Source organism: Salarias fasciatus, chromosome 6 (genome assembly GCF_902148845.1).
Source record: "Salarias fasciatus chromosome 6, fSalaFa1.1, whole genome shotgun sequence".
NCBI lineage: Eukaryota > Metazoa > Chordata > Actinopteri > Blenniiformes > Blenniidae > Salarias > Salarias fasciatus.
Window position 1 is genome coordinate 3162672 of NC_043750.1, and position 22157 is coordinate 3184828.

At 57.0% G+C, this 22157-nt stretch overlaps 1 protein-coding gene across 1 annotated transcript in view; it reads right to left on the reverse strand.

Moving 5' to 3' along the window:
- Positions 1 to 531: 531 nt before the first annotated feature.
- The window catches only part of LOC115390422 (glutamate receptor 2-like), a 56205-nt gene continuing 34579 nt past the window's right edge, over positions 532 to 22157 (reverse strand). Inside the window, 4 exon segments of the mRNA XM_030094289.1 lie at positions 532 to 636; positions 10239 to 10411; positions 14013 to 14147; positions 18751 to 18865. Of these exon segments, the coding sequence (XP_029950149.1) occupies positions 10244 to 10411; positions 14013 to 14147; positions 18751 to 18865 (418 nt within the window). The 3' untranslated portion in view covers positions 532 to 636; positions 10239 to 10243.

Genomic DNA, 22157 nt, shown 5'->3' on the forward strand with positions numbered 1-22157 from the left:
GCATAGAAAAAGAAAAGAATTAGGAACAATAACAATAATGATAATATTGTGGGTATAATTCTCGATCACAATGACTAATACTTGGTGGACGTGGTTTCTCAGGACGTCAGTTCTGGCCCTTGGCACGGTTCCAGGTTTACACTGGATTCCTGATCACATCCCTGATTATTGCATGAACACCAGGAGTTCTGTACAGGAGCCGCCGAAGTGGCCGCATTAGAAAACTGTCCGCTGTGCTTGACTGTGTCTGGGAGATGAGCCGCCTCCTGTCTCTGGGGGGGTGGGGGGTGGGGGTCACAGCTGGGCGCTGGAGGACGTCCGTCCTGTCCTCCCAGGCTGTGATCAGGAGTCCTCAGAGATGTGAATGGCTGAACTCTGGATTGGCCGGCGGCGAGTGGCGATCCGTCACCGGAAGAGATGCCGAGTGTTGGCGGTCACTTCTCAGAGGGGGCGGGGCGGGGGGGGGTGTTGATTGGCTGTAAGGCACTGGCTCGGGCGTGGTCAGGACAGATCGGTCATGCTGAGGCTCATGGGTAATCCTGGGCGGAGGTAAGCCACCGGGACGCGGCCGTTCTCACTGGTCGATCCTGTGATGGACAGACGAGCTTTGGAGCGCATCGCATCCGTGAATTTCATCTGCAGAAGAAGAAAAGCTGGTCAGTGGTTGTCCTGGGGGATCGGACCCACCTGGAACCGGCAGAGTTCCAGGGTCCTGGGGGGTCGGACCGACCTGGAACCGGCAGAGTTCCAGGTGGTCGCTTCCCAGAAGGAGAACCACACCTCCACTCAACTTGCTCCTCCCACCCAGAGAGAGATGAACATGATGGAGACAGAAGACGCCTCTCAGCGCTTCATGTCTTTATGGAAACAACAGGATGTCACTGTCTCACTGGACAGCTCTGTCCAGTGAGAGGGTGAGGACGGGGACGTCACTGTCTCACTAGACGGCTCTGTCCAGTAAGAGGGTGAGGACAGGGACGTCACTGTCTCACTGGACGGCTCTGTCCAGCTCTTACCGCTCTGAGCTGGAGAACGTCCCTAAGAGGAGCAGCAAACGGAGGAACCACTCCGAACACAGGCTGCTGATTGGCTGCTGACGGGGCAAATGAAGAGGACACAAGCTGAATCCTTCAGAGGTCAACTCCACCAAACTGAACCCTTCAGAGGTCAACTCCACAAAACTGAACCCTTCAGAGGTCAACGCCACCAAACTGAACCCTTCAGAGGTCAACTCCACCAAACTGAACCCTTCAGAGGTCCAGTCCACCAAACTGAACCCTTCAGAGGTCCAGTCCACCAAACTGAACCCTTCAGAGGTCCAGTCCACCAAACTGAACCCTTCAGAGGTCCAGTCCACCAAACTGAACCCTTCAGAGGTCCAGTCCACCAAACTGAACCCTTCAGAGGTCCAGTCCACCAAACTGAACCCTTCAGAGGTCCAGTCCACCAAACTGAACCCTTCAGAGGTCAACGCCACCAAACTGAACCCTTCAGAGGTCAACTCCACCAAACTGAACCCTTCAGAGGTCCAGTCCACCAAAGTGAACCCTTCAGAGGTCCAGTCCACCAAACTGAACCCTTCAGAGGTCAACGCCACCAAACTGAACCCTTCAGAGGTCAACGCCACCAAACTGAACCCTTCAGAGGTCAACTCCACCAAACTGAACCCTTCAGAGGTCAACGCCACCAAACTGAACCCTTCAGAGGTCCAGTCCACCAAACTGAATCCTTCAGAGGTCCAGTCCACCAAACTGAACCCTTCAGAGGTCCAGTCCACCAAACTGAACCCTTCAGAGGTCCAGTCCACCAAACTGAACCCTTCAGAGGTCAACGCCACCAAACTGAACCCTTCAGAGGTCAACGCCACCAAACTGAACCCTTCAGAGGTCAACTCCACCAAACTGAACCCTTCAGAGGTCAACGCCACCAAACTGAACCCTTCAGAGGTCCAGTCCACCAAACTGAATCCTTCAGAGGTCCAGTCCACCAAACTGAACCCTTCAGAGGTCAACTCCACCAAACTGAACCCTTCAGAGGTCCAGTCCACCAAACTGAACCCTTCAGAGGTCTAGTCCACCAAACTGAACCCTTCAGAGGTCTAGTCCACCAAACTGAACCCTTCAGAGGTCCAGTCCACCAAACTGAACCCTTCAGAGGTCCAGTCCACCAAACTGAACCCTTCAGAGGTCAACGCCACCAAACTGAACCCTTCAGAGGTCCAGTTCACCAAACTGAACCCTTCAGAGGTCCAGTCCACCAAACTGAACCCTTCAGAGGTCAACGCCACCAAACTGAACCCTTCAGAGGTCCAGTACACCAAACTGAACTCATCTGTGAGATCTCACTGAGGAAAGGCTTGACCCTCAGTCCTCATGACCCTCAATCCACATGACCTTCAGTCCTCATGACCTCATGACCCTCTGTCCTCTTGACCTTGCTGCTGGTTTGAAACCCTCCCCTGCCCGGACCTCTGATCATTGCAGATCAGGAAAACATCAGTTCAGTGATCATCTCTACTGACCTGGGACCAGTTCCACTGATTCCGGTATTGAAGATGCTTTCAGCCCGTCACGTCTCAGCACTTATCTGATTCCAACCGATCAATGTTGACTGATCGATTACTTGGTGAATTTTCACTCTCAACCTGCTTTACTGAGAGTCTGCAGGGACAGAAAGAAGCTACAATTCTACAATTTCATTTAGCAGACACTTTTGTCCAAAGTGACGTACAACACAAGCAAGAATACAGACATAAGAAAGAAACCATTAGTAAATGCTTCAATTGCTTCAAGTGCGATTGGTCAAGGGAGTTGCAATCAAGTTGCAGAAGAGGAGCCACTACCCCCCCTCTCTCTCTCTTTTTTTTTTCCCTTTTTTTTGTGTCAGCTTAGTCAATGGTACATAAGTGCTGGGGTCGGATTAGGTCCCTAGGTGTTCTCTGAACAATTGAGTCTTCAATTGTCTCTGGAAAGTAGAAAGGGACTCGGCGGACTGCACAGAGTTAGGTAGTTCGTTCCACCATTTGGGAACAACAGAGGAGAAGTGTCTGGCAAGGGATTCCAGTATAAAGTCAAGCACTCTCCAGAATTTCCCCTGAGATTAATGAATGAAGTAATTCTGTTCCACTGCTAGTCAGGAGGTTCAGAGAATTAATTCATTCTGGGGCGTCATGTGATCCACACTGTGAAATGTTTGCTTTAAATCGGCTCAGTCTTCAGTAGAAATGCTGCTGTTACTGGAAGCATTTCCGGCTGGCCCCCCATAGATTTTCTGTTACAATTCATCATGAGTTATTCTCCTCATAACTGATGTTCCTCACTGGTGTCAGGTGGGGTCAGGAAGTCTCTCTCTCTCTCTCTCATCTACTAGTGAGATGTAGCCCAGTAGAACCCGTCGCATTAAGGGAGGAGGTGTGTCCGGGCCGGGCATGTGAGGCTCGCATTCCCACCGGCATGTGGATATGCCCTGGTGCCGCACAAAACACCCAGCTATGGGTAACAAGGTGACAGGGTGACAAAGGCTAAGGGAGACCCCCCCCCAACAGAAAATCCGGAGTGGAGCCCCGAAGGTGGTTGGTCCCCGTGTTGCGGCATCTCCCGGCAACTCCTGTAGCCAACGTGGTACCAGCTGTACTGGACTGTGACTTCTGTTGGACACTACCAGGCCGAGAGGGGGGGGACCTGTCCACTGGGCACCTCAGTTCCTCCATAACTTCGCCCCAGCTTGTGGCCTGGCGGGGTCACTCCGGTGCCCTGGAGGGGTCTGGAGGGGTCAGTCCGGTGCCCTGGAGGGGTCACTCCGGTGCCCTGGAGGGGTCACTCCAGTGCCCTGGAGGGGTCAGTCCGGTGCCCTGGAGGGGTCACTCCAGTACCTGGAGGGTCACTCCGGTGCCCTGGAGGGATTCACTCCGGTGCCCAGGAGGGGTCACTCCGGTGCCCTGGAGTGGTCACTCCAATGTCCAGGAGGGGTCACTCCGGTGCCCTGGAGGGGTCACTCCAATGCCCTGCCCAGGAGGGGTCAGGCCAATGCCCTGGAGGGGTCAGTCCAGTGCCCTGGAGGGGTCACTCCAGGCCGCCTCCTGCAGCAGCTCAATATGGGGAGGCGCAGTTACTGGTTAAAAGCCCAGTGCTGATTGGCGTAAGCTCGGGGCCTAAGGCTGTCTCCCGATGGTGGGAGGGATCATCGTGTCCCACTGGTCAGCTATCCTTTAGTTGGACAGCACCCAGCCCTTAAGGTGCTGGCCCACCATAGTCGGCTTACTTCGATGGGAGCTTGAAGTGTTGGCCAAAAGCTGAAGCCCGGACTGTAGTCACTGCACCAGGCAACATCAGAAAACCAAAGCTGCCAGCTCTGAGTCTGGCAACCTGGACCGTCAGAATAATGTGTCCTGGCCTCTGACGACTTCCAGCAAATCAATGACGCCAGGAAAACTGCCATCATGGACCGTGAGCTGAGGAGGCTCAATATAGACATCTCAGCACTGCAAGAGACGCCACTCCCGGGCAGCGGCAGCCTGAAGGAGGAGGACGATACACTCTTCTGGCAGGAACAGGAAGCCTGACGAACAGCGCCTGTACAGTGTTGGATTCGCTGTGGGAAATTCCCTTCTGTCCTCTGTTAAACTGCCATCCTCACCCCCAATTTCCACTGGACGCGAAAGCGCTGCGCCGTGCCTTGAAATGTACTGCGCAGCACTTAGAACCCATTACCTTCTATGAGACAATCGTCACTACGCGGCCTCATGAGGCTCGAGAATCAGCTCAACAGGGTCCCAGACAGTAGCAAACGTGGAAATGACCGTTTTTATATAGAATAAAACAAACAAAAGTAACTGTTGGATAAAGAAAAGCTCTCATTTGAGATCAAAACATAAACCATGTACTCACCCTTGCTGGAAGTACTTTAAATCACAGAGCAATGTGGCTGGACGAGCAGAGTGATCTTGCAGAAGCGAAATGAGGTGTTTTTTTCTCTGTTTATATCATGTGTTTGTGTGATATCGAGAGCAGGGAGCCTCTCCGAGGAGAAGCCCACCCCATCCGGACATCGCTGTGCTGTGCTCCCGGTGTGCGTTGACTTTGGAGCAAGACGCTGGTGCTCCGCGGCGCGGCACAGCGCTTTCACGTCCGGTGGAAATTGGGGGTCAGGCTCTGCACCAATCCTCTCTCTCCATCTCACAGCCGCCTCTGTACCAGCCAACGTCTTCAGCATCTCTCCCGACTCTGCCGTTCAGCCGAGGCGAAAAATGTATTCTACAAAGCGCTTGAGGCCGGGATCCAGCAGAACCCTGCAAGGAGCAGCTGTTTCTGCTCGGTAACTATAAAGCACGGATCGGGGTGGATCAGAACTCCTGGCCCCGCTGGATTGGCCAGCTCAACGAAAACGGCGAACGCCTTCTTGAGCTCCACTCCTTCCACAACCTCTGTCTGACTGACACATTCTTCTCCACCAAGGGTCCTGGAGACACCCGAGGTCTCGCCACTGGCATCAGCTGGACTTCGCTATCACCAGGAGATCCTTGCTGAACCAAGTGCTGATCACCCGAGGTTCCCACGGCGCTGACTGTGACCCCGACCATTCCCCGGTCTCCACCAAGGTCCGTCTCTGTCCCAGACAGAACCGGTCCGAGCAGAAACCCCGGCCCCGCATCAACACAGTGATGATCGCAGTGCCTGAACTGCGGGGGGTGCTGTGTTGAAGCCATAAACAAAGCCCTGATGGACCGCCCCCCTGACTGCTACTGCAGGGCGGAACCACATCCACCAGGCCGTGTTTGAGACCGCCCAGGAACCTCTGGGAAGAAGATGGGGAGGAGTGTGGACTGGTTTGAAGCAGGAGCCATTGAAGTGGAACCTGCCAACACCGCTAAACGTGAAGCCCTGACCGCCCACTAGAGGCAGCCTCAGTGAACACTTGCTGCACTGCGAGGAACGATGCCCAAGAGACTGCAGGGCGTTGTGCCGGTGACTCCTGGCTGAACCTCGGCCGGGACATGCAGCTCTCTACAGATCTCAGAAATGTGCGCAAAATGTACGAAGGCATGAAGAAGGCTTTCGGTCCCAGAACCATCAGGAACCCCCCCCCCCCCCCCCCCCCCCCCCCTCAGATCAGCTGCTGGCAATGTCATCAAGGATCGCGGTGAACAAATGGAGAGCCGGGCTGAGCACTACCAAGACCTCTATTCCACAGGAACCACTGTCTCGAACACAACCCTTGAGAACACCCCGTCACTGTCCATCATGGATGAGCATGAAGCTCCGCCCACCACCGAGGAGCTCAGCAAGGCTCGTGGCAGGGACCACATCCCCTGAAACCCTCAAAACCACAAAGGAGAGCTTGCTCTGGAACCCCCTTCAGGAGCTGCTGCTGCAGCACCGGGAGGAGGGGGTTTTACCCTGAGACAGCGCGACGCCAAAATTATCACCCTCGATAAAAACGGAGTGATTGTAAGAACTGGTGTGGCGTCTCACTCCTCAGCACCGCTGGCAAAGCCTTTGCCGTGTCGTCCTCAACAGACTACAAGTCCGGGCCGAATGGGGGTCCAGAGGCGCAGCAGACAGGTCCACCATAGACCTGTTCTCTCTGTGAGGCTGCAGCAGAGACTACCCCTCTATCTGGCCTTCATCCACCTGACCACGGCTTTGGACTCGGTCAGGAGGGACAGACTGTTTGTCCTCCAGCGAACCGGATCCCCCCCAAGCTTCTGAGCAGGATCAAGTGGTTCCAGCGGGACATGAACGGCCTGGTCCAGTTCCAGGATCATCCTCAGACCCTTTTGTGGAGCAGGGTGGGGTCCTGTCTCCGTGCTCCTGCTCCGCCTTCAGGACTCTGAGGACGGCGTCTTCCTCTAGACCAGGACTGACAGAGGCCTCTCTAACCCGGTTTGCCTCAGAGTCAAGACCACGGTGAGAGCGCCCCCCCTCAGGGAGCTGGTCTCTGCTGACCATGCTGGTCTTGTTGGCCACACTGAGGAAGTGCTCCAATGTCTGGTGCCGGTCTGGGTCTGGTCTGATGAGGTCCAGGTCCAGGACATCAGTCGAGCTCCCAGCATTAACATCGGTGTCCAGACCCTCCAGGAGGTGGACAGGGTCCCCTCCCTCGGGTCGGTCGTCTCCAGCAACGTCTCCCTAGATGCCGAACTGACCGCCCGTATGGACGAGGCATGGACAGGGACGGCCGCCTGGTGAAGCGGGTCTGGGACAGCTCCATGAAGACCACCAACACCAGGACAAGAGTCTCCCAGGCCTGGTCCTGAGCAGTGTCCTATACGGCAGTGAAGCATGGACTGTAAAGTCCTGCTGTCCACCAGCACTGCCTTCGCAGACTACTGGACATCACTTAACAGGACTGCGTCTCCAAAAAGGACGTCCTGCAAGAGCAGATGTGTCCAGAATGTTTGCTGTCCTGACCCTGAGACACTCGCCACAGCTTGATCACGCCACCCGAATGGACGACGGGCGAGTCCCCAAAGACTGACTGTCCGGGGAGCTGGCTGCTGGAGACAGGTCAAAGGGATGTCCAGCTCTCAGGGTCAAGGACTTCTGCAAGCGTGACCTCAAGGCTGGAGGCTCCGACCCCTCCGACCTGGAGTCAGCCGCCTTCGATCGCTCTGATTGGCCAGCCACCACCCTGGATGTCCTCAGACTAGCAGAGGACAGAAGAGACACCCGCTGGAGGGGAGGAGACCCCAGCACGTCTTCTTAGGTCTTTTCTCCCGAGGTCTTCTGCTGCTGTTCTTTTCCCACAGCTTCGGTTTTATGAAAGACCGTCTCTAAATTCCACCTCTCCGGTGTTGCACCTCATATCGGGACTAAAAGATTTAAACTGGGTGCTTGTCGGATCCAGATCAGATTCGCAGCGAAAGAATCCGTCACTCAGCAGAAGGTTCGAGTCTGGTGGTAAAAACAGGTTCTAAAGAGACCTGGACTGTGAGTCCAAAGCAAGACCACATCCCGAGCCAGTCCAAACCCTCAGTCTGTCCATGTAGGAACAATGGAAGACCATCTTCATGAGATCAAACCGCCCACTGCTGTGAACCAGATCAGAACGGACTGCAGGACAACAGAGAGTCGTCTCCATGAAATTACTCTGGAACCTGGACCACATCCCTGCACCAACCTGGAACCTGGACCACGTCCCTCCACTGTCTGTATAACCTGGACCACGTCCCTCCACTATCTGTATAACCTGGACCACGTCCCTCCACTATCTCTAGAACCTGGACCACGTCCCTCCACTATCTCTAGAACCTGGACCACGTCCCTCCACTGTCTCTAGAACCTGGACCACGTCCCTCCACTATCTCTAGAACCTGGACCACGTCCAGGCCTGTATTTCCAGAACAGACAGAAAACCATTTTAGAGCATCTTCCTCCAGCTGGCTGATGTTCACGTCCGTCTGGACCTTCAGAGTAAAAGCTGCAGTCGGTCTGGTCTCCTGCAGGATGTCCTGCAGTGCTGGTTTCAAAGTCCCGGCCCAGTCTCCCAGGAAAGCCACTGGGCTGAACCTTCCGGACATGAGAGCGACCGGCCAATGAGATGAGCCGCTGAATCAAAGAGGATGATTGGCTGAACAGGAGGAGCGGAGCAGGAGGAAGAGGAGAACCAAGAGGACGGAGGGTGGAGGAGGAGAGGAGGATGGAGTGGTGGAGGAGGAGAGGAGGATGGAGGGTGGAGGAGAAGAGGAGAATGGAGGGTGGAGGAGAGGAGGAGGAGGAGAGGATGGAGTGGAGGAGGGGGAGAGGATGGAGGGTGGAGGAGGAGAGGAGGATGGAGGGTGGAGGAGAGGAGGATGGAGTGGAGAAGGAGGAGAGGATGGAGTGGAGGAGGGGGAGAGGATGGAGGGTGGTGGAGGAGGAGAGGATGGAGGGTGGAGGAGGAGAGGAGGATGGAGGGTGGAGGAGAGGAGGATGGAGTGGAGGAGGAGGAGAGGATGGAGTGGAATGAGGGGGAGAGGATGGAGGGTGGAGGAGGAGGAGAGGATGGAGGGTGGAGGAGAAGAGGAGAATGGAGTGGAGGAGGAGAAGAGGATGGAGGAGAGGAGGAGGAGAGGAGGATGGAGGGTGGAGAAGGAGAGGAGGATGGAGGGGTGGAGGAGGATGGAGTGGTGGAGGAGAGGAGGAGGATGGAGGGTGGAGGAGGAGAGGAGGATGGAGTGGAGGAGGAGGAGAGGATGGAGTGGAGGAGGAGGAGAGGATGGAGTGGAGGAGGAGGAGAGGATGGAGTGGAGGAGAAGGAGAGGATGGAGTGGAGGAGGAAGAGAGTATGGAGTGGAGGAGGGGGAGAGGATGGAGGGTGGAGGAGGAGAGGAGGATGGAGGGTGGAGGAGGAGAGGAGGATGGAGGGTGGAGGAGAGAGTCAGTCATACGGGCTGCTGGTCCTGCTGGATTCACGCCGGCGCTGCTTTCCTCGCTGCCGTCGCGGCTCGGCTCTGCTGGGAGTTTCTGTCCTTTCAATGAGGATAACGTTCATCTGGACCGAGTTCTGCAAACTCCAGGACCAGCAGAACCGTTTCAGGACTGTCTGTCTGCTGAAGCTTTAAAGTGAGGCTCAGGAAGCTTCAGCCAGAAACCAAACCGGGTCTTCTGACGGATTCAGGAAGTTTAATCCAGATCAGATCAGAAGCTTTTGTCACTCTGAGCCGGTTCTTCTTCCTGGTTTAACTGTTTTGTTCTTCTCAAGCTTTTTCTGTTGACAGCTTTGATATTTGAGTCATTTTGCCTTTTTTTAAACAGCTTTCTCTGCTTTTTTCTGCCACATTTCATTTTCTTATGTCAGACATTGGAGACATTTCAGGTTTTTGAAGCTGTTCTGTCATTTTTTTCTTGTGGTTTTTGCTGTTTTTGCCAGTTTTACTGGAACCTTTCTGAATCCCTTTGACAAATCATATAACAATTCAAAAATAAGTTAAATGTTTATTCCTGTTTCACGTGCTGAAGGCTTCACGGAGCCCTGCAGAGGGCCTGAAGAGCCACACGTGGCCCCAGAGCCGCGGGTTGAACACCCTGGGGCAGCGGGTCCAGAGGAGCTCAGAGGAGTTCAGCAGGTCGAGCCACGGGAGTTAGCTCTAACGCTAGTTAGCATTTGCCGTGCATGTGGGTGTGCACGTGCCTGACGGCCCGCGGGGTGAGGCATTGCAGCAGTGCATCGTGGGACCGATCCGGCCGGCGTGAATGCAGCCGTCCAGCCGTATGACCGCGAGGTGAGGACGGCTGTAGCGTCAATCATCGCTCTCCTACCCGTCTTAGATCTTGACGCTCTCAACGCCGTAAACGTTGTAGCCCTCTTTGTAGGTGGCGAAGCCGGGCTGGCGGCCGGGCGACAGCAGGGCGAAGGGGGCGTGGTGAGGAGAAGACAGAGTGTGTGTGTAGTTTCCTGTGTGCTGCGGTGACGACACGGTGGTGGCCGCCGCCTTGACAACAGAAACACAGTCAGGGTTACTCTGCAGGGTCCAGTGGGGCCCAGCAGGGTCCAGCGGGGCCCAGCAGGGAGCAGCAGGGCCCAGCAGAACCAAGCAGGGTCCAGCAGGACCCAGGAGGGTCCAGCAGGGCCCAGCAGGGTCCAGCGGGGCCCAGCAGGGTCCAGCAGGGTCCAGCAGGACCCAGGAGGGCCCAGCAGGGTCCAGCAGGGAGCAGCAGGGCCCAGCAGAACCAAGCAGGGTCCAGCAGGGTCCAGACCCAGAGAGCACGGGGGGGGGGGGGGGGGGGGGGGGGGGGGGGGCTCGTGCCTGGAACACATGTTGGGAGTAACAGACAGCAGGTGCTTCATGGCAGGTGGAGTTGAGGTGTTGTTGAGGTGGTGTTGAGGTGGTGTTCGGGTGGTGTACAGGTGTTGAGGTGGTGTTCGGGTGGTGTACAGGTGTTGAGGTGGTGTTCACACTTGAGGGATTTTCAGGTATAAATTTAAAAGCAGGAAGTTAAAAAAAGAAATCAACTCCGTCATCAGTGATTTGTACCTGGAGCTTTTTAAATAAAGCTGAGTTGAATCTGGAATCTGGGTCACAGGAGCATCTGGTATGGACTCCACCTGTCTGTCCTTCAGCTCAGTCCTCTGACCTCTGACCTCTGGGCCACACAGCACCCACGTCTGACCTCTGAGTGACCTCTGGACTCTGCTCCACCTTTGTTTCTGATGTGGCCCAAGGGGGACCTTTGACCTGTTCACTTGGAGTGTCTTCCTAAGGACTGCAGAACCCAGAAAGTTCTTCTCTTCCACTGGACGATGTTTGAGCAATGCTTCTCTTCAGCTGCTCTCTCAGCTGCTCTCCTCAGCTGTTCTCCTCAGCTGTTCTCTATCAGCTGTTCTCTTCAGCTGCTCTCTCAGCTGCTCTCTCACAGCTGCTCTCCTCAGCTGCTCTCCTCAGCTGTTCTCCATCAGCTGCTCTCTCTAAGCTGTTCTCCTCAGCTGTACTCCTCAGCTGCACTCCTCAGCTGTTCTCTATCAGCTGTTCTCTCTCAGCTGCTCTGTCTAAGCTGTTCTCCTCAGCTGTTCTCCTCAGCTGCTCTCTCTAAGCTGTTCTCTCTCAGCTGCTCTCTCTAAGCTGTTCTCCTCAGCTGTACTCCTCAGCTGCACTCCTCAGCTGTTCTCTCTAAGCTGTTCTCCTCAGCTGTACTCCTCAGCTGCACTCCTCAGCTGCACTCCTCAGCTGTTCTCTATCAGCTGTTCTCCTCAGCTGCTCTCTCTAAGCTGTTCTCTCTCAGCTGCTCTCTCTAAGCTGTTCTCCTCAGCTGTACTCCTCAGCTGCTCTCTATCAGCTGTTCTCCTCAGCTGTTCTCTCTCAGCTGTTCTCTCTCAGCTGCTCTCTCTAAGCTGTTCTCCTCAGCTGTTCTCTATCAGCTGTTCTCCTCAGCTGCTCTCTCTAAGCTGTTCTCTCTCAGCTGCTCTCTCTAAGCTGTTCTCCTCAGCTGTACTCCTCAGCTGTTCTCCTCAGCTGCTCTCTCTAAGCTGTTCTCTCTCAGCTGCTCTCTCTTAAGCTGTTCTCCTCAGCTGTACTCCTCAGCTGCTCTCTCACAGCTGCTCTCTCTCATCTGTTCTCTCACAGCTGCTCTCTCTCAGCTGCTCTCCTCAGCTGTTCTCTTCTGGCTGTCCTCCTCAGCTGTTCTCTTTCAGCTATTCTCTTTCAGCTGTTCTCTCTCAGCTGTTCTCTCTCAGCTGTTCTCTTTCAGCTGTTCTCTCAGCTGCTCTCCTCAGCTGTTCTCAGTTGCTCTCCTCAGCTGTTCTCTATCAGCTGTTCTCCTCAGCTGTTCTCTCTCAGCTGCTCTCCTCAGCTGTTGCGTTTCAGCTGTTCTCTCACAGCTGCTTTCCTCAGCTGTTCTCTCACAGCTGCTCTCCTCAGCTGTTCTCCTCAGCTGCTCTCTCTCAGCTGTTCTCTCTCAGCTGCTCTCCACAGCTGTTCTCCTCAGCTGCTCTCTCTCAGCTGCTCTCTCTCAGCTGTTCTCCTCAGCTGTTCTCTCTCAGCTGTTCTCCTCAGCTGTTCTCTCTCAGCTGCTCTCCTCAGCTGTTCTCAGTCAGCTGTTGTCTCTCAGCTGTTCTCTTTCAGCTGCTCTCTTTCAGCTATTCTGTCAGCTGCTCTCCTGAGCTGTTCTCTTTTGGCTGTCCTCCTCAGCTGTTCTCTTTCAGCTATTCTCTTTCAGCTGTTCTCTCTTAGCTGTTCTCTTTCAGCTGTTCTCTCAGCTGCTCTCCTCAGCTGTTCTCAGTTGCTCTCGTCAGCTGTTCTCTATCAGCTGTTCTCCTCAGCTGTTCTTCTCAGCTGCTCTCAAGTGTTCTCTCACAGCTGCTCTCCTCAGCTGTTCTCTCACAGCTGCTCTCCTCAGCTGTTCTCCTCAGCTGCTCTCTCTCAGCTGTTCTCTCTCACCTGCTCTCCTCAGCTGTTCTCTCTCAGCTGCTCTCCTCAGCTGTTCTCAGTCAGCTGTTGTCTCTCAGCTGTTCTCTTTCAGCTGCTCTCTTTCAGCTATTCTGTCAGCTGCTCTCCTCATCTGTTCTCCTCAGCCTTTCTCTCTCAGCTGTTCTCCTCAGCATTTCTCTCTCAGCTGTTCTCTTTCAGCTATTCTCTCTCAGCTGCTCTCCTCAGCTGTTCTCTCTCAGCTGTTCTCTCTCACCATTTTCTCTCTCAGCATGTCCTGATTTAGAAAGTAATTTTGAGGACTCTGGCAGCGGCGTTGATCGAAGCTCACCTGCCAAGTGTGAACAAACCCAACAGCGAACAGCGAGAGCAGAGAGAGAGAGAGCAGAGAGAGCATAGTAGAGAGACCATAGCAGAGAGAAAGAGCACAGAGAGCAGAGTAGAGAGAGCAGAGCAGCCAAACGGTGTCCAGATGACAGCCAGACCCGGACACATTCCAATGCACAACATCCACCAAGTGTCAATCTAACATCTGGACTGAAATGATCAGCGAAGGCACATCTGGAGTCTGACAGAAAGGCCAGATAAGTTGTGAAAGGTCAGTTTGAACCAGAAGCTTCCAGCTGAGGCACCAATTCAACGAGAAATCAGTACTTTCAGTCAGATCCAGACGAAGGAGGGGCCGCTGTCCTGAGGGCAGGGCGGGGCAGGGCGGGGCCGCTGTCCTGAGGGCAGGGCGGGGCAGGGCGGGGCCAACAGAATGAATTTCAACAATCAGGTGTTGTTGGAGATCATGATCTGCCTCTTCATTTAGAGCTGGGCTCCTGGACCCGGTCCAGAACAGGAGCACATCAGACTCCACCCATTTCCTCCAGTGACTCCACCTGGTGAAATGGGTGGAGTCTGCTGTGCTCTCGCTTGGCTGCCATAGCGGGCCGTTCTGGACCGGGTCCAGGAGTCCTGGTTTAGAATCAGTCGTTATAAAATCTGCTGGACGCCGTAAAACTGGGCGAAATGTCACTGAATCCATGAACAGGATCCGAGACCAACCCGGTCCGAGCTCCACAGAGCGCTCTGCTCTCCACGGAGAACTCACACACACACACACACACACACACACACACACACACACACACACACACACACACACACACACACACACAGAGCCTACCTTCATCTTCTTGGCCTCGGCGCGGCTCTTGTAGCAGAACTCCACCAGGGCCACCATCATGGCCAGACCCAGACCTCCAACCAGGATGTAGAAGACTCCTGCTACGTTACTGAGAGACAGAGCGCTGGTCTTCTCCTACACACACACACACACACACACACACACACACACACACACACACACACACACACACACACACACACACAGTCATGGATGTTTCCTCCCCCCGCTGGCCAGCTTCCTGTGTTCTGTCTTCTAAACGCTCGTCTGCTCTGAACTCTGTCTAGAACGTTCTGTCGGGTTCCCTGCAGGGTTCCATGGCTGATTCTGATTCTGAGGCTGAAGAATCTCGGTTCTGCTGCTGAACATGAAAAATGTCAGGATGCACGAGTTCCCCGAAGGCAGGAGAATGTGGTAAAGAACCAGAACCAGATGTGTGTGTGATGTACCGGAACCGGGACTGGTTCTCATCCCTCCTGAAAACAGCTCAAATAAACCAGTCTGCACAGCGGAACACAGCGGAACATAGAACACAGCGGAACACAGCGGAACACACAACCCCTGACTGCTACCCCCTCAACGATTGGATGGCTGTGTGGATCAAGTCGGTTCTGCGAAGCACGTCTCCAAGTTGGACTTGCTTCAAGGTTCCTGGCCTCGTCCGTCCAACCGAGACCACCGGACCGCTTCCCTCCGGTCTCGGTGATGGTTTTAGGTGCGAGCGGCGCTCTCCTGGTTCCCAGCGGCTCCTGAGCGCGGGGTAACCGGGGGGTGGAGGAGACTCGGTGTCCTGGGGCTACCAGGGCCGTCCATGAGGACGAGGTGCAGTCCCCAGTCGTAGCCCCCCTAACTGATCTGCCTCGCCCAAAGTGGACTGGGTCTGGACCCAGACGCGCTGGGCTTGTGCGCACGCCGGTCCTCACTGCCCCGTGTCTCCAGCGTCCTGTCAGGCGGGCGGTGGACGCCGTTACCGAGGCGGCGGCGCTGCTCTCCTGCAGGACGGACTCCACGTCCAGCATCCCGCCTCTTAGTTTTGGAAGACGGAAACAATACTCGGCCATGGACCGAGGGGCCGTGGCGGTCCTGAGGGCCTCGGACCACTCGGAAGTCTGCCTGGGAAGCTCCAACACGGATCAGTCCACTAATCTTTATCCACAATGGACATCGCCGCTTGATGGCCGGAGTCTGTGCCCTGAAACCTCTGACATCTCCGGGGCCGAGGTGGGCCTGAGGTGGGCCTGAGGTGGGCCTGAGGTGGGCCTGAAGTGGGCCTGAGGTGGGTCTGAGGTGGGGCCGAGGTGGGCCTGAGGTGGGCCCAAGGTGGGCCTTTGGTGGGTCTGAGGTGGGGCCAAGGTGGGCCTGAAGTGGGCCTGAGGTGGGTCTGAGGTGGGGCCGAGGTGGGTCTGAGGTGGGGCCAAGGTGGGGCCGAGGTGGGGCCGAGGTGGGTCTGAGGTGGGGCCGAGGTGGGTCTGAGGTGGGGCCGAGGTGGGTCTGAGGTGGGGCCGAGGTGGGTCTGAGTCGGGTCTGAGGTGGGTCTGAAGTGGGAGGACGGCCGCGGTGGTGGACTGCAGTACACGACTGGAGCAGTACCCGATGCTGGACCGACTCATGGAAGGCCAAGACACTGGGTGCCCCTCCCCCGGTCCCTCAGGCCCCCCGGGGCACGAAGCTCCACCCACTGATCCTGGTCCAGAAGAAGCATCGAGGTAAACAAGTCTGGATGTCTGTGGCTCCTGGAACCCCCAGCTCTTCTGGTTCTGGGGGTCCTGAGCTGAGACCCTGGCTCAGGGTGTGGTCCAGTCTTTGTTCAGGGTGACTTCAGGTCTTTGTTCAGGGTGACTTCAGGATGTGGTCGGGTCTTTGCTCAGGGTGACTCAGGAGGCGGTCCAGTCTTCATTCAGGATGTGGTCTGGCTTTCGTTCAGGATGGCTTCGGGAGGTGGTCCGGCCTTTGTTCAGGTGACTTTGGGGTGTGGTCCTGTCTCTGTTCCGGGTGGCTCAGGATGCGGTCCGGTCTTCATTCGGGGTGGCTCAGGAGGCGGTCCGGTCTTCATTGGGGGTGGCTCAGGATGCGGTCCGGTCTTCGTTCGGGGTGGCTCAGGAGGCGGTCCGGTCTTCATTCGGGGTGGCTCAGGAGGCGGTCCGGTCTTCATTGGGGGTGGCTCAGGATGCGGTCCGGTCTTTGTTCGGGGTGGCTCAGGATGCGGTCCGGTCTTCGTTCGGGGTGGCTCAGGAGGCGGTCCGGTCTTCATTCGGGGTGGCTCAGGAGGCGGTCCGGTCTTCATTGGGGGTGGCTCAGGATGCGGTCCGGTCTTCATTCGGGGTGGCTCAGGAGGCGGTCCGGTCTTCATTGGGGGTGGCTCAGGAGGCGGTCCGGTCTTCGTTCGGGGTGGCTCAGGAGGCGGTCCGGTCTTCATTCGGGGTGGCTCAGGAGGCGGTCCGGTCTTCATTGGGGGTGGCTCAGGATGCGGTCCGGTCTTCATTCGGGGTGGCTCAGGAGGCGGTCCGGTCTTCATTCGGGGTGGCTCAGGAGGCGGTCCGGTCTTCATTGGGGGTGGCTCAGGATGCGGTCCGGTCTTCATTCGGGGTGGCTCAGGATGCGGTCCGGTCTTCATTCGGGGTGGCTCAGGAGGCGGTCCGGTCTTCATTCGGGGTGGCTCAGGATGCGGTCCGGTCTGTGGACTCACGGGACTCCTGGGATCTTCACGGTTTCGCGGTCGTTTCTACGTTGAAACTTTGAAGGAGAAATTTCCTTTGTTTTCTTTTTCTGGGCGTCTCTCACTGAGACAAGTCCACATGGACCAGAGGACAGAGGGGACGGACTCGTGTCTGGTTCAGTGTCTCAGTTCACTTGATAAGACGGACAGACCGACAGACGGACCGACGGATGGACAGACAGACAGACAGATGGACAGACAGTAGTGAAAGAGACGGCGTCAGAAAACAGCAGTGAGGTCCTGTGGTGTGTTTCCACCGGGACGGGGGGACGGCAGGGAACGAGGACGGGGACAGGATGGGAGAGGGATAGGACAGGATAGGAGGGGGAGGGGACAGAGCTGGACAGGAGGAGACAGGGTGGACAGACCGGGACGGGAGGGGATGGGAGGGGACAGACCAGGATGGGAGGGGACAGACCGGGACGGGAGGGGACAGACCGGGACGGGAGGGGAAGGGAGCGGACAGAGTAGGACAGGAGGGGACAGACTGGGACGGGAGGGGACGGGGGGGGACAGACCGGGACGGGAGGGGACAGACCGGGACGGGAGGGGACAGACCAGGACGGTAGGGGACAGAGCGGGACGGAAGGGGACAGACCGGGACGGGAGGGGACGGGAGGGGACAGACCAGGACGGTAGGGGACAGAGCGGGACGGGAGGGGACAGAGCGGGACGGGAGGTGACGGGAGGCGACAGACCAGGACAGTAGGGGACAGAGCGGGACAGGAGGGGACGGGAGGGGACAGACCAGGACGGTAGGGGACAGAGCGGGACAGGAGGGGACGGGAGGGGACAGACCAGGACGGGAGGGGACAGACCAGGATAGGAGGGGCACGGAGCTGGCCCTGCAGCGCCACACGGTGGACAGACAGTGCTCGGGGGACGGGGACGGGGACAGGACTGACCTTGCTGGCGGAGTCCTTGAAGCCACACTCTCCTTTATCGTACCACCACTTGTTTTTCATCTTGTCTAGCGTGCCTTGCTCATTGAGCTTCAGCACGGCCAGGTTAACCGGCACTCTTGATGGGAATAACATAAATAACATCGTCACCATGTTATCTTATGTTATTGACGGGCAGCGGCTCACCCTCTGGTCCAGGGGCCCAGAAAAGGACCTCTTTGATACTGGAGACGGGGTCGTGAAGAGACTAAGCTGCAGATCAGCGGGGCCGGGCTGCCATGTGAGGGGCCCCTGGGTTTGGCCCTGGGTTTGGCCCTGGGTTTGGCCCTGGGTTTGGCCCCTGGGTTTGGCCCTGGGTTTGGCCCTGGGTTTGGCCCCTGGGTTTGGCCCTGGGTTTGGCCCTGGGTTTGGCCCTGGGTTTGGCCCCTGGGTTTGGCCCTGGGTTTGGCCCTGGGTTTGGCCCCTGGGTTTGGCCCTGGGTTTGGCCCCTGGGTTTGGCCCTGGGTTTGGCCCTGGGTTTTGCCCCTGGTTGGGCCCCTGGTTTGGCCCCTGGGTTTGGCCCCTGGGTTTGACCCCTGGGTATGACCCCTGGGTTGGCCCCTGGTTTGGCCCCTGGTTGGGCCCCTGGTTTGGCCCCTGGTTTGGCCCCTGGTTTGGCCCCTGGTTGGGCCCCTGGCAGAGCGTGAGCGGCGCTCCAGTGACTCCTTCAAGCCAGAGCGGCTGATAAACAGTTTGGACAAACTCTTTATCGGCGGCTCTCCTGCTCTGTTGCTGCCATCTGGTGTGAGGTCACCTGACCCTGACCCTGACCTGACCCTGATCTGACCCTGCCCTGACCCCTACAGCTGCCCTGACCCTGACCTCACCCAAACAGGGGGCAACACATGGCCAAGAAGCAGCGCAGGTTCCAACGCTACCTGCTCACAGCGGTGCCCCGCCCCCCCATCAGTGTGTGTGTGTGTGTGTGTGTGTGTGTGTGTGTGTGGGGTGTCAGCGCTCAGACTGCTGCCTCTGTGCTCACATGCGGCGTTGGAACCGAGCTGCTTCTTGACATTTTTCACATTTCAGTTCAGTTTGACCATCGGTGTGTGTGTGTGTGTGTGTGTGTGTGTGTATTAACCTTGCTCTCCCCTCCTCCGCTGCCGCATTCTCCCTTGTCATACCACCACTTGTTTTTCAGTTTGTCCAGCAGCCCCTGCTCGTTCAACTTTAACACCGCCAGGTTCACCGCGTTTCTACATGAAACAGTGGCTGTTAGCAGGTCACAGAGGTCAGAGGTCACAGAGGTCACAGTCAGCCGTCCAGCCGGTGTGAGTCTCAACATCAACACAGTGCAGGCAGCGTCCGGGCCCGCCCCACGCCGTCTGCACCACACACACTGGCCGGTGAGGGCAGGTGGGCGGAACCGGGCGGAACCCGGTGGATCCCAGTAGACCCGGAGGATCCCGGTGGAACCGGGCAGATCCCGGCAGAACTGGGCAGAACCCAGCGGATCCCAGTGGAACCTAGTAGATCCCGGCAGATCATGGTGGATCCCAGTGGAACCTGGTGGATCCCAGTGGAACCCGGCAGATCCTTGTGGATCCCGGTGGATCTCTGCAGAACTGGGGGGAACCCGGCGGATCCCGGTGGAACTGGGCAGAACCCGGCGGATCCCGGTGGAACTGGGCAGAACCCGGTGGATCCCGGTGGAACCTGCTGGATCCCAGTGGAACAGCAGGCTCAAATGTCACTTCTGGAAAAACCCGAGTCTGAAGCCTGACTGACCTCCACCTGCTCCACCTGGTTGCAGGTTCTAGTCCCACAGACTGGAGCCATGGAGGGACGGACCCGATGGACCGGCTGGCGTTCGGGAGACGGACACACGTCAGCGTCTCCGTCTGTCAACTTCTTTTTTAAAATAGTGAGAGAAAAAAAAAACTAAAACTAAAAAACTAAATAAGTAAGTCCTGTGAGGACGAGTTTGATCTCATGGAGGACAGATTTTGTCCTCCAGTCTCCGTCACCGCAGGCCACACCCACTTCAGCAGGACGGAGCCTTCAGAGTAAAAGACCAGCGGCTTCCTGTCCGACGGCATTTAAAAAACAGAAGCACTTCTGGAAGTTTGATTCCGTCTCCGTCCATCTCTAAGGACCGCCCCACACACATGCTGCGGCTCCACAGGGGTCCGGGACCTCCTGTTGGGAACTGCTGCTCCACTGGCATTTCTCCTCGACTCACAAGGTCCGACTCACTGTTCACTTCATCCAAGCTGTCTCATAGGACGGCCGGCTGGGTCCACATGTGTCCTGGAACCACTGCGTCCGTCCCCTGGACGTCCCGGACCACCCCGGACCACCCCGGACCACCAGGTCTTCGGTGAACACCGCCTGAAGTCAGGTTCCAGCTGGGCGACGTCCTGCAGCTGTCTCTCTGTCTCTGTCCGTCTCCAGGCTTCAGCTCTAAAGAGACTCGACCAGACATTTGAAAAGGTTCTGCCACCGGGTCCAGCTCCGCCCAGGACCGCCAAGCCCCGCTCAGCCCCGCCCAGGACCGCCAGGCCCCGCCCAACCCCGCCCAACCCCGCCCAGGACCACCAGGCCCCGCCCAACCCCGCCCAGGACCGCCCAGCCCCGCCCCTGCAGGCTGGAGGCGAGTCTATGACCTCCAGGGTGGAGGAACAGTCGGGATGATGGATGACTGGGTGGAGGATGAGTGGGAGTGTCCACTGAGACAGCAGGGGGCGGAGTCTGCATCTGGTGGCGCTGAGGAGGTGGAGCATGATGGTGGAGGGTGGAGGAGGGTGGAGTCTCAAACAGTCAGGCTGCCTCTGGTTGTGCTTCGGCTCATTTCTGGTGAAGGGTTGTGAAGCGTCCTGCAGGGACAGCGAGTGGACAGACAGAGGCTGAGACAGCAGACAGGGTCCACTAAACATCTGGAATGTGGAGTCCTGAGTCCTGAGGCCGGTCAGAGATCAGGCTGCTCAGGAGAAGAACCCGAACCGGACCGGACCGGACCGGACCGGATCGGACCGGATCGGACGGTTTTCCTCCGCTGAAGGCTGCAGAACTCTTCAGGGCTCTTCAGGGCTGTTCAGGACTCTTCAGGACTCTTCAGGACTCTCCAGGGCTCTCCAGGACTCTTCAGGACTCTCCAGGGCTCTTCAGGGCTCTTCAGGACTCTTCAGGACTCTCCAGGGCTCTTCAGGGCTCTTCATGGCTTTTCAGGACTCTTCAGGGCTCTCCAGGGCTCTTCAGGGCTCTTCAGGACTCTTCAGGGCTCTTCAGGACTCTTCAGGGCTCTTCAGGGCTCTTCAGGGCTCTTCAGGACTCTTCAGGAAACCACTTCCCTGCACTTGTCCCAACTTGTCAGAGCTTCTTAGCATAAAGCTCGAATATGAAAGCGTCTCGGTTCTAAGAGGTGGACAGAGGATCCTGGACCTCCCTGGTTCCTGTCCCCTCTGGTTTCAGTGGGCAGGCAGGGACCCGAGGACTGTCAAGCCCCTTTCCCACCGGCCAACAAACCGGTTTAAACCAGCTGATACCCGGCTCCTCCTGGCAGACTGAATGGGTTTAATCGGCATTTCCACCCGGGTCGTCCGACCCTGCAGTCCCCCGGGATTTACCGGGTCGCTGCTACCGGCTTTAGCGGGAGGAGACATCCGGGAACTCACGTGATGACGTCCACGCAGCTACGTTAGCCCGGCTACGTTAGCCCGGCTACGTTAGTGCGGCTACGTTAGCGTGGCTACGTTAGCGTGGCTAAGTTAGCGCAGTTACGTTAGCGCGGCTATGTTAGTGCGGCTATGTTATTGTGGCTACGTTAGCAAGGCTACGTTAGTGTGGCTGCGTTAGTGCGGCTATGTTAGCGCGGCTATGTTAGCGCGGCTATGTTAGCGCGGCTACGTTAGCGCGGCTACGTTAGCGCGGCTACGTTAGCACAGCTATGTTAGCGCAGCTACGTTATCGTGGCTACGTTAGCGCGCTAGTTGTTTCTGGACACAGCGTGAGATTTCCTTCAGGATGACCTGCAGGACAGGAGACCAGAGAGCTTCTCTGATCCAGGAAGAGGAGGCTGCATTGTTTACTTTCATTGTGCTCCGTCGCGCTGATGATGTCATCAACGTGGGACACCGTCAGCACGGGAAGACGCAGCGACGCGGCTCGCCAGCAGGGGGTCAGACCCGGGTCTGCAGGTGGAGGGGGAGGAGCCTAGAGGCCGGTTGTTAGCGGGTGGAAAACGGGTCGACCCGCCAGCGGCAGCGGGAACGGGGTCTCAGGGTCTCAGGGTCTGGACTCCTGCTGGAGACCTGCTGAAGGAACCGATCCAGCTGCTCTGCTGAGGACCAGACTTCTGTCCCTGTCCTCGCGTCAAAGTTTCACTCGACAACAAAGAGACAATCCAGCGGCGCCAGGACGGGAGGCGGGGCGCTGTGGGGGCTGGTTCTCTGGGTTCTCGGGGTTCTGTGTCAGTCTGAAGCAGGGCGTGGGGGGACGGGTTCTCTGGGTTCTCGGGGTTCTCTGTTCTCTGGGTTCTCTGTGTCAGTC